This window comes from Giraffa tippelskirchi, chromosome 10 (assembly GCF_054371585.1).
Source record: "Giraffa tippelskirchi isolate mGirTip1 chromosome 10, T2T-mGirTip1v1.2.pri, whole genome shotgun sequence".
NCBI classification, from domain to species: domain Eukaryota; kingdom Metazoa; phylum Chordata; class Mammalia; order Artiodactyla; family Giraffidae; genus Giraffa; species Giraffa tippelskirchi.
Window position 1 is genome coordinate 41499809 of NC_137284.1, and position 12114 is coordinate 41511922.

Genomic DNA, 12114 nt, shown 5'->3' on the forward strand with positions numbered 1-12114 from the left:
GTGACCCCATGGACTATACAGTCTGTGGAATTCTCCAGGCCAAAATACTGGAGTGGGTAGCCGTTCTCTTCTCCAGGGGATCTTCCCAACCCAGGGATCGAACCCAGGTCTGTTGCATTGCAGGCAGATTCTTTACCAGCTGAGTCAAAAGGGAAGCTATAATAAAAAGCATTAGATAAAAACAATCAAGCTCTACCAGGAACTTGACAGTTCATATTTCCTTTGAATAACACTGAGTATAGCATAGATTTCCCCTTTGCTGGGAATCCAGTCTTTTGAGAATAAGAAAGCTGTAGCTGAAGTGCTTTGCTTTTCTTAACAGAACAAAAGAAGTTGATCCAATGTTAAAGGTGTGATTTGATTATATTTTGCAAGACAGAAAACATTCAAAAATTAGGCCAATGTTTTGAGTTAGGATTGTTTTTTTTTCCCATTTAATGTGCATTTTAAATAGACTTTGTTCACAGCATGTCCCTCAATCCACTGGAGCGCTGAGCTTTTGATAAACAATTTTAGGAAAGAGGGTTCCATGGACACACATTTTTGGTAAATAATGAGTTGTACAAAGTTTCTCAGATTTTTTTTTTATCTCACATGTCCTGTGATATGCCAACATGAACCACAAATACCCAAGATGGTGTTTCTCAAAGTTACTTCTAGATTAATTTGATTAACTTGAGGTACATTTCAATAGGCTTCCCAGGTGACTCAGTGGTAAAGACTCCTCCTGATAAGCAGTACACATAGGAGATGCAGATTTGATCCCTGGGTCGGGAAGATTCTCTGGAGGAGGAAATGTCAACCCACTCTTGTATTCTTGCCTGAAAAATCCCATGGTAAAGGAGTCTGGTGGGCTAGGCTGGAGTGTGTGATGATATTTTACTTTTATCTGGTTTGTTTCACTTTTTCTATTTCATGTTCAGTGCTCCCATTTTATTTGGTTTACGTTTTCCAATTTCTCCATCTCTTCTTTTTCTTTTTATGTTCTTTCTCAAGACTTTATCAAATGTAGTCAAAAAGCTTTTGGATTTGTATACATATAGTATGCATAATATATATATTTTAGGAAACATAAATTTTTTCTTAACTAAAAAATTTATGACATTTTGATTCCATTTATTTGACAATATGAATATAATTCTAGATTTCTAATTTAAAATATCCAACAAGCAACAAAGGCTTAGTGTATAGCACAGAGATATTGTAGTCAATATCTTATAATAACCTATAATGGAAAATAGTCTGAAAAATAATATTTGTATATATGTATAACTGAATCATGTTGCTATGCACTTGAAGCACTTAAAGTCAACTATACTTCAATAATATATATATATAAAGAAAAAAAATCCATGAGGAATAAAACTAGATTGAAGGTGACATCAGAAGGGGGAGGGGCAATGCAGAATAAATGTTAATGGGCATTGATTTATTTCTGGGGTGATGAATACGTCCTGGAATTATATAGTTCTTGTTTCGCAAATTTTTGTATATTAAAAAGCAACTGGGTTATATACTTTAAATAGGCTAATCTTTATGATATGTAACTTTTATTTTAATAAAACCATCATTTAAAAAAGGAAAGCAATCAATTTTATTCTATGAGATACTCCATAATAAATTTTTTTGTTAAGAAACTTTATTAACAAATTTATACATTCAACATGATTAAGCCATTTTATAAACATACAGTCATTATGTTTCATTAAATTGCAATGTGCTCGGACACAGTCAGGTATCATTCTGTGACCATGCATGAGGTTTAAGATAGCAACTTCCTCAGGGAAGAATTTCAAAAATATGGTCAGGGAACTAGATAATTCATGGAGACCTAAGGCAAAGGAAAGGCTTCAGAGGGGAGGAGATGGAGGCAGGAAGGAAACTGTATATGAGGGATCCTCTGGAAACATCATAGAAGCTCACAGTTCCATTGTCATAATCCAGAAACACTCCAATCTTACCCAGAGGCCTTTTCACAAACTGAACTAAGGGTGGGGAGTTGGTGAAGAGACTATACTGGTCGTTCACCTTTTCAGAAAATAGAAGAAATGCTTCTTCATAATTAATATGGATAATAGTATCACTTGTCAAGATATCTTTACTGACCCCCAGAATCCAGTTGGAGAAGTGTGTCACATCCAGCTCCCAGTAATGCCTCCCGGAGGTGAAAGCCTGTGCTCCCCAGGCCACAAAGCTCTCCCCACCATCGAGCTGTCTGGACATGCCGTGGGGGCCATCTCCTGACATCACACTTGCATCATCAAGGCTCACATGTTGAATGATTGTCTGAGTCAGAACATTATCCACTGTAGAAAGAGAAAAAAACGGGTTAGCAAGTGGGATTTCTGTGTCTCTGAGAGGCAGAGGCTCTCTACCCCTCTGCCTTTTTTAATTTTTCCTCCTCCAAGGAAACACAAAGCAAAGCAAAGGGAGTTCAGACCGGCTCTACGATGAAGAACAAGAGTTATCACTATCTCTACAGCATAGAGAATACCTCAAATCATAGAGAAATAGAAAAAAAAAAAACCAAGATACATCATAAACTGTGTAAAGTCTCTAATGTCAATCTCTTGATAGTTTATTTCAGGGCTCACCTAAAATATGTTTTATCTTTTGTTTACAAAACTTTTCTTGTGTTCTTTGTCTTTAATATTATTTAATAGATAGATGGCACTTTGCTGTCAAGTGAAAATTTATTGGGGTGTATTCTCTACCTATTATGTTCTCAAAGGTCTAAACATTTGATAGAAATTCATAAATGAATAATTTTGAAGCTTCTGAAAGGATGTTCTGGCTAACCATGTTCACATATACCTTGCCTTTTAGTTGTTCTGAGATTGATCTAAGAGCGTTACAGTTATTCGGCATAAGCCAATTTTAATCTGTTTTGTCAATTAGTCCTTATTTTAGGAATAATATTCTTTGTACAATACATAACAAATGCATATGAAATGCAGAACACGTTAAAAACCAGAAATGCCACAATTAACCTTTTAAGAGTGAAATAATCTGAATAAACACAATGTTGACGGCTACTCACGAAGTTAAATATTCTCTTTATAACAACATGAGTGTCCTGGTTGTTCTACTATTGCTTTGCTTATGTCAGTTGTAACTTAATGTATGTATCTGGCTTTGTATTTTCAATAAACTACAGGTGGCAAAGTTCAACTTTGACTTTTGTAATCTGACTACACAGGCAGAAAAGATGTTATGACTTTGGGAAGTTAAGTACTACCATATTTCAGAAAAAATAAAATAACAATATAAGAAGGCTCCTTCTTAGGAAGCTCTAATGAAGCATAGTCCTGATCACCACAGGGCTGACCCTTACCTCTGAAGTTGTTCAGCATGTCTAGGATTCCAGCAACAGGCCAGCAAGTGAGCTCTGGGTTCACTGGCTGAGGCTTCTGCATCTGTGCCAAGTCGGTCCTGAAACAAATGACATCCAATACATTTCAAGGCCAAAGTCTAATCACATGACCATTGCATAAAAGCAGCTTTTAACCCAGGATATTTTGTTAAAATTCTATTTTTGGTTAATTGCATATACAATATATTCTACACAGTTGGGAATACAAAAACATTACCGTATTGTTTACTAAATATAAATTATATCAAATTTCAGCTTCCCCATTGTTCTCAAATATTAGTCCAGTTTTCTACTCATTGAACCTCATTCTCTTCCTCTATTCCATCTCAGATAATGCAAAGATCCTGGGCAGTTTACAGAAAGAAAAAATTCAGGCTAAGCCTTTGAGATTGCTGTCAGCAAGTAGTCATCAAGGATGCATTCAGTGTCTGCAAGGAAGAGCTCATTGACCCAGATGTGTTTGCTCTTGTCAGGCCAGCAAGGGATTCCAATTCCAATCTGGTTACCTTGGTCTGAAAAATCTACCTTCTCAGTATACAGCAGAAAGTCACTCCCTCTGAGGTCCTGCCTACAAGGGAGCTTGCAATGATGGAACAGGCTGTCACTGCTACTCCTCAGAACAAAAGCACAGTTCCTCTTCTCATTCTTAGGGAATTTGCCTCTTTCAGGCCTTCTTCACTTTCCAACTCACTAGCATAGGTGCTTCCTCTGTGATGTCTTAGAAAATTCCCTTCACTAAGTTAAACTGTGGTGAGGCTGGAGAGGATGGGATGAGTGGGTAAAACAAAGCCCAGAATGTCATAATATTTTCAGATATGTTTGATTTCATCCAAATGAAAAGGAAACTTCTGAGACCAAGGATCAGAAGGCCTTGAAATACTTTTGAAATAAAGTAGGAAATAGCCAAAAAGATGATACTGATAATCCATATATGAAGGTTCTGCACCTATGGATTCACACGTGGATTCAATTTGTAAATTCTGGGTTGCTTACTTATGTACTTATTTATTTATACATTTATGTATTTTATGGGAAGTCATTGTTGGACCTACTATTTTATATATAATTTTAAATATAGCAGTGTGTACATGTCAATCCCATATTCCCAGTCTATCTATTCTTACATCCTTACTCCTGGTTTTGAGTGAAAAATTTGGAGAAAAAATTTCCAGAAAGTAAACCTTGAAAATTCCACATACCAGGGAACTTTTTGAATAATATTTAATTTACCTTGTGTATGTTTGCTGTTTTAAGTAGTCTGGAGATGACAAAGTGTAAGGGAGCATGCTTGTAAGTTAACTGCAAATACTAAGGCACTTTGTATAAGGAATCCTGCATCCTTTAATTTAGATATTTGGGAGGATCTGAAAACAATCTCCCATGGTACTAAGGAACAACTGAGCATCCATTTCACCAAAAAGAGAACAATTTTTCCAGAAATAAAAAATCATTACTCTATACTCACATTTCCAATACATTTCCCATGGCCTGCAAGGAGAAAAAAAAGATCATGTTAATCATGAGACTTCTGTCTTTTTGCATCTTCTTCTCTATTCTTTATTCAATAAGATACTGTTTTGCTAATTCTCTTCTAAGGTATAGTCAGAAGGCATCGTAACAGAGCTTAAACTAAACTATGATGGGCTTCCTGGGGGCACATTAAAGGAAGGGAGCCATGAAGAGTATATAATGATGCAGCAACATCTAGGATTCCAATATCATTCATTGCCCAGTGCTGTTCCCAAGGACAGAGCTCACCATCTATGAAAGCAATAAACCAAAACAGGGAACCATATAAAATGAATTATAGAGTGCATGGAAATTGATGACTAGTTCTAACAATCTTGCTGAGACAAAAAGCAAAAGCTCAGTATCTCCAGAAAATTTGGGATAACAGGGAGTGACAAGGGTTTAAGGGAATACATATTTAGATTTACTCCATGAAAGTCAACATTCTGCTGGTCATAGAATTTCGCTGATTTTGAAAACTTATGTGGATAGTACCCCTGATCACACTGAAAAATTAAAAAAAAGTCCTATTTTAGCTAGGAAATGGGCAAAAAAACTTCCAAAAATAACCAGGGTATGATAAAACAGGGGATTCAGTTCAGTTCAGTCGCTCAGTCGTGTCCAACTCTTTGCAACCCCATGAACCACAGCACGCTAGGCCTCCCTGTCCATCACCAACTCCTGGAGTCTACCCAAAACCATGTTCATTGAGTCGGTGATGCCATCTAACCATCTCATCCTCTGTCGTCCCCTTCTTCTCCTGCCCTCAATCTTTCCCAGCATCAGGGTCTTTTCCAAGGAGTCAGCTCTTCACATCAGGTGGCCAAAGTATGGGAGTCTCAGCTTCATCATCAGTCCTTCCAATGAACACCCAGGACTGATCTCATTTAGGATGGAATTGTTGGATCTCCTTGCAGTTCAAGGGACTCTCAAGAGTCTTCTCCAACACCACAGTTCAAAAGCATCAATTCTGCAGCACTCAGCTTTCTTCACCGTCCAACTCTCACATCCATACATGACCACTGGAAAAACCATAGCCTTGACTAGACGGACCTTTGTTGGCAAAGTAATGTCTCTGCTTTTAAATATGCTATCAAGGTTGGCCATAACCTTCCTTCCAAGGAGTAAGCGTCTCTTAATTTCATGGCTGCAGTCACCATCAGCAGTGATTTTGGAGCCTAAAAAATAAAGTCTGACACTGTTTCCACTGTTTCCCCAGCTATTTGCCATGAAGTGATGGGGCTGGATACCGTGAACTTAGTTTTCTGAATGTTGAGCTTTAAGCCAACTTTTTCACTCTCCTCTTTCACTTTCATCAAGAGGCTCTTTAGTTCTTCTTCACTTTCTGCCATAAATATACATAGAGGATTGGATAAATACAATAATGGGGGTCAAGGAAAATCCTTTCTTAGCTGAGAGTAACAGTATATGCAGGTAAAATTTCATTGTCACAGCAGCTCGTCTAGAAGAGTGTTTCTCTGAGGATGGACCCTCCTTTCTCACCTGGAGCAGCTCCGTGTCTGGCTTGTGGCACATCACAGTCAGCTCTCTGTACATTTCTTTCAGATTTTCTCTGTCCTGAGCCATTCTGAACACACTCTCCTTGAGTTGTAGACAAATCTCTTTGGCTTCTTTCTTCAGAGCCTCCAGATGCAGTTTCTCCTCCTCCTGGAGCAATGGATGCCTCCTCTGATATTCAAACTTAATCATCACCTTCCTTAGGGCCACATATTTCTGAGGGGATAGTGGATTCAAAGGATTGCTTATGCTCACATTCAAAACAAAACTTAAATAATATTTCCTTGATGTCATCAAGAAAGCTCTTGGCAAACTTTTTGCCTCACACATCTAAGGTCCTGTATCTGCTGGTCCTTCCTGTCCACGCGTTCTCTGAGTTCCTAGTATCTTTCTTTGCTTGAATCAAGCCATCAGAGGGATCCCAAGCTTTCTCCCTAGAAGGATTCTCTAAGGTTCTTACTCTATCAATTATTTCCTCTCTGACATGAATCTTGCTTTTCTCTTGTCCCTTTCCCTGATTTTTCTAAATATTCATTAATGAGGTAAACCCTACTTTGTACAGTTTTTAAAATATGGTCTATTTTCCCTCTAGATACTACTCTATTCATCTCTTCTACTTCACTAGTCACACTTAGTGCAATGTGTCTTATACTTCATTTCTGAAAAGTTGTATTCAAATCATCAAAATTTGGCCTAGGAACACTTTTCATGCCGAGGTTTTGCCATTTACTAGCATCCTTGAACTAGCATGTATTGGTCTGTTTCAATTGTGATCACTGATAGGTCATCTGAAACCACACCTTTTCCAGGGAAGAGACCAATGGGAACTTAAATGGACCAAACAGCTAGAATTATATCAATATCTATACAAATAAATAGTAACCTTTTTATTCTTACCTTAAATGACTGAGTTTTTTTCGCTTCCTGATTCAGAAAGAGTTGCATTTCTTCTCTCATTTTCCATAAAGAGTCCATTCTCTTCAGAAATTTTTCCTGCAAAATACCCATGGGATTTAGTGACATGGAAGATGACACCGTAAATTTCATCCCAGTATTCATGAGCAAAGGCAGTTATTGGTTACACAGAAACCTTTAGTTACAATGCTGCGGTCAGATTTTCCCACATTATCTGAATCTAAGACTTGAATGTGATAGTGACAGAAGTGTATATTAGAGAACAGGGGAAACATTACAGATAACAAAATCCATACCCTAAGAAACTGAGACTTACACATTCATTTATATAGTTTGATTAAGACAACCTCAAGCTCCCATCAGAAGCCTGTGGCCCTGGTGCCACCCGCCCCGCGATGCTGCATTTCCACACGTGTGGACAATTGGACAACGACACTGAGAGGACACATCATATGTGAGGATCCACATTCAGAAATCCCACCTCCACTATCTCCATCCCATCACCATCATAGCATCCTCGTCTTCCTCTCTGACTTAGGAGCCTCTAGATCCCAAACTGCTCTAGAGGCATCACCTACCCGGGACTCCTCAGCAGCCCTGTGTATCGGACTGTGGCTATGAGCTGCGTGCTCAGGGTGTTCAGAGCAGGGCCCACACAGCAGGCTCTGCTCAACCTCACAGAAGAGGCCTTTGGCTTCCTGGTGTTTCACACAGATCTGCTCCTCAGAGCTGTGGACGTGGTCGGCTCTGGCCTGTCTGGCAAGGGAAGCCAGCCTCTTGAGGGCAATATTGGTTTTAAAATCTGATGTCTCTGGTATTCCCCTACACTCAGGGCAGCTCTTTGGAGTCTGGCCTTCTTCCCAGCAAAGGCTCAGACAGGGACGGCAGAAGCTGTGCCCACAGTCTATGGTGACGGGGTCCAGGAAGCAGTTCATGCAGATGGAGCAGATGAGTTCACTCTGGAAGACCTGCAGTGTGTCTGAATCCATGTTTCTGAAAATTAGAGACAAATAAGAGAGGGTAAGAGAAAAAGCTATTCTTATGCTATGATCAGGAAAAATAAAGCCTTTGGCACAGTCCTGTCTTCAACTCTATCTCATTTCCATATTTGTTTACCCCCAATACAAACCTGTATGCCAAGTCGCTTCAGTCATGTTCAACTCTGAGAACCTATGGACTGTAGCCACCTAGGGTCCTCTATCCATGGGATTCTCCAAGCAAGAAAACCGGAGTGGGTTGTCCAGTCTTTCTCCAGGAGATCTTTCCTACCCAGGGATTGAAGCCATGTCTCTTACATGTCCTGCATTTGCAGGTGGGTTCTTTACCACTATCACCACCTGGACTTCCCGATGGCTCAGTGGGTAAAGAAATCTGCCAGCAGTGCAGGAGACATAGGAGACACAGGTTCGAGCTCCGGGTCAAGAAGATCCCCTGGAGAAGAAAATGGCAATCTACCCCAGCACTCTTGTCTGGGAAATCCCATAGACCTGGGAGCCAGGTGGGCTACAGTAGAGATGGACATGACTGAACGACTAAGCACAATCCCAATAGAAACCTAGAAATGGTGACTACAGACTGGTTGAGTTCATGCTATAATAAAAGGGATGAAATTAGACAAGAGAGTCATTAGCAACTTTTTTTGTTTAAAGTTAACATGAGCGTAAATGTTAGGATGACTCCAGGGTTAACCTGGTCAGCTGACTGGTACAAAAGTACATATATAACCCCAGTCTGTCTCTCTCTCTCCATCTGTCCCTCTTGGAGCCCACACTGGCACTCACTTTGTCTCTATACTAATGTTCTCTATTCCTTCTGCCTTTGAAGTGACATTCGTGCTTTTCTAAAGACAAGTAAAAATGTTTATGAACAATGTAATCTTAATGTAATCAATGTTGATTTTGACTTTGATGTGCTAAATATGTAAATAGATCAGTGTTTCTTTATCACTTAAATAACAAAACCACTCCTTTTAAAGAAAAAAGAAAAAAAAATTATGTCATTGCTAGTTCAGGAAAACAGTTTTACATGGAGCCAGTTCAGATTACCAGAGCATGTCATATTTTGAACTGGTGAATGTTCCCACTATAACAATAATCAGTAAAAAGAATCAGTTGTTTACTAAAAGCAAAGAAATAAGTTTGAATATACACAAGGACTCCCTCTCTACCCTAGAAATTGCAGACATTTGGTTAATGGAAGCAGCATCAGGTTCTTTGTTTTCTGAGACTTCACTCTCTGTCCGTTTCACATCTTTAGAATCTTTACTGGCTGATTAGATCTATCCTGAGCACTTTTCACTTAGGCACTGCAAAGTGGTGGTTCTAAAATGATAGGAAATGTGACCATTTCAAAGAGGTTTTCTGATTAATTCACCCATTTAACTCATGTTCATCTGTGTGAAGGATATGAAATATATACATTATGTTGAACATTTTAAGAGTACTATGTGTTTTATAAGTACTTGGGTCTCTAGAAAACTCTTTGAAGACTTAAGAACATCTAGTAACATAAGGTCATGAAATAATGATGATTATAGCTTAACATTACAGATATCAATATATTACAATTGCTTTATTAAGTTATTTTAAATTTTGACGTCAATTTTAAAACCTAAAGCTACTTGTTTTCTTGGACAATACCTATGCAGGTAAGTAGGTAAATGGAAAGTATTTGGATAAGAGAAAGTGAGCATGAATATATACTTTCAGTTATCATACATTGTGACTAAATATTTGCTTTAAGTATGTAATTCCTGTTTTCTTCCCTGTCTATAAGAAATTGAATAGATGAGGCTACACCTTTCCAAGGCTGAGAATTCGGGTCTGGTCATGAAAAGAGACAGAAAGAAAAACTTTTGCTAACTGAATAAATATAACATCAACTTTAAGATGTCTTTCCAAAAAAAGCTTGACAGTAAAGCCATAGTGTACAGAGTAACAATAGGGACATCTCTTGTAAAAATTGTTAATAAGAGATTTATGGAATTCTGATAGATGACCACAATTTTCAACAGTATAGAACCTAAAGCCTTTGACTGAAATGTGCATCAGTTGAGATTTCTGATGAACAGGGAGAAAGTATAAAGAAACCATGTGTAGAATGCGTTAGAAACTGGCCAAGAATTCTTTAAGAAAATCACTTTTATACTAATGACATCAACGATCATGATAATATTAAAATAATAGGAGAATCTAATGGGCTTCCCAAGCGGCTCTGTGATAAAAAATCAGCTTGCCTACACAGGAGATGGAAGTTCGATCCCTCGGTCACAAAGATCCACTGGAGAAGGAGGTGGCAATCCACTGCAGTATTCTCGCCTAGGAAATCCCATGGACAGGGGAGCCTGGTGGGCAAGTCCATGGTGTCCCAAGGAGTCGGACATGACTTAGCCACTCAACAACAACAGGAGAAGCCAATATGTGTTTTTTTTTTCATAAATATTTCTAAGTATTAGATTAACTCCTTTTATATGGATTAACTATTTCAATTTTCTCAACAACATTTACTAATTTTCTATTTTAAACCACAATTTATAAGGAAGCTACTTGACATAGTGTGGGTAAAAGAAGTTACTTATCTACAAATTCAACAGGGAATAAATGCCTAATGCAGTGTTCACATATAGATATTACTGATAGAAAAAAAATTACATTTCTGTCAGCTATTACCATTAAAGTTTCATTTTTAAGTGAGCATAGCTGAATTTCATTGTACCTTGATAAGAACTTACCTTTGAGTACACTTGATGAAATGTTCTATTCCTGTTCTATTAAATTCAGGTCAGCACTTAGGTGCTCACCTCTTTCTGGCAGTAACTTTTAAAATTCTCCTCAGTGCAACAAACTCCAATCCGGACAGCTCTGGATGCTGGAGAAGAATGCAACTGCTTCTTCAGGGAATGCTTTATATATTCTCTGAAGACCACATCTATTTCCTCCAAGTGATATGGTTATCAGCCCTATGAAAAGGTATAGGTGAACATGATTAGATTTTTGCAGAGTTGAAAGCATTTTCATTTGCTAATGATTGAAGTCAAACCTTTGAAATCTACTTAATTCAGTTGCTACACTGCAATCTCTGCTAAAAGGTCATATCTTGAGTTTACAGTTGTAATCCATGAAGTTGTTGTTTGAACAGTAATAAACTCCCAAACATGAATTTACTATCTCCATTTAATGAACTATATTATAGCTCTAATTCCAGATGACAATTATATCTATTACTTTGGGCAAGAATACCTTAGAAGAAATGGAGTAGCCCTCATCATCCATAAAAGAGTCTGAAATGCAGTACATGGGTGCAATCTCAAGAAGGACAGAATGATCTCACTCATTTCCAAGGCAAACCGTTCAGCATGCCATAAATCCAAGTCTATGTCCCAACCACTGAGGCCAAAAAACTGAAATCGACCCATTCTATGAAGAACTACAACACTGAGAACCTCCAGATGTGCAGCTGGATTTCACAGAGGCAGAGAAACCAGAGATCCAGTTGCCAACAACCCTTTGATTCCTCCATGATCAACAATCCTTTGATAATGGAGGAATCAGAGGAGTTACAGAAAAGCATCTACTTCTGCCTCATTGACTACACTAAAGCTTTGAATGTGTGGATCACAACAAATTGTGGAAAATTCTTAGGAGATTGGAGTACCAGACTACCTTACTTGTCTCCTGAGAAACCTGGATGTGAGTCAAGAAGGAACAGTTAGAACTGGACATGGAAAAATAGACTAGTTCCAAATTGGGAAAGGAGTATGACAAAGATGTGCATTGTCATCCATGGTTATTTAACTTATA

At 38.2% G+C, this 12114-nt stretch overlaps 1 protein-coding gene across 1 annotated transcript; it reads right to left on the reverse strand.

The window, feature by feature from the left end:
• Nucleotides 1–1821: 1821 nt before the first annotated feature.
• Nucleotides 1822–8304, reverse strand: LOC145522587 (tripartite motif-containing protein 64-like). Its single transcript, XM_081531309.1, has 5 exons — nt 7894–8304; nt 7298–7393; nt 6378–6616; nt 3335–3444; nt 1822–2306 (listed from the first exon to the last, which is right to left on the reverse strand). The coding sequence occupies exons 1-5, from the start codon at nt 8302–8304 to the stop codon at nt 1822–1824; spliced, it is 1341 nt and encodes a 446-aa protein (XP_081387435.1).
• Between the last annotated feature and the right edge of the window lie 3810 nt (nt 8305–12114).

Coding starts and splice junctions, on each gene's coding strand:
- LOC145522587 (XM_081531309.1), bottom strand. CDS start 8,304: ATGGATTCAGACACACTGCAGGTCTTCCAGAGTGAACTCATCTGCTCC. Junction 6,617..7,297: donor AAAAAACTCAGTCATTTAAG/GTAAGAATAAAA, acceptor CTATCCCCTCAG/AAATATGTGGCCCTAAGGAA. Junction 2,307..3,334: donor CATGCTGAACAACTTCAGAG/GTAAGGGTCAGC, acceptor CTCTTTCTACAG/TGGATAATGTTCTGACTCAG.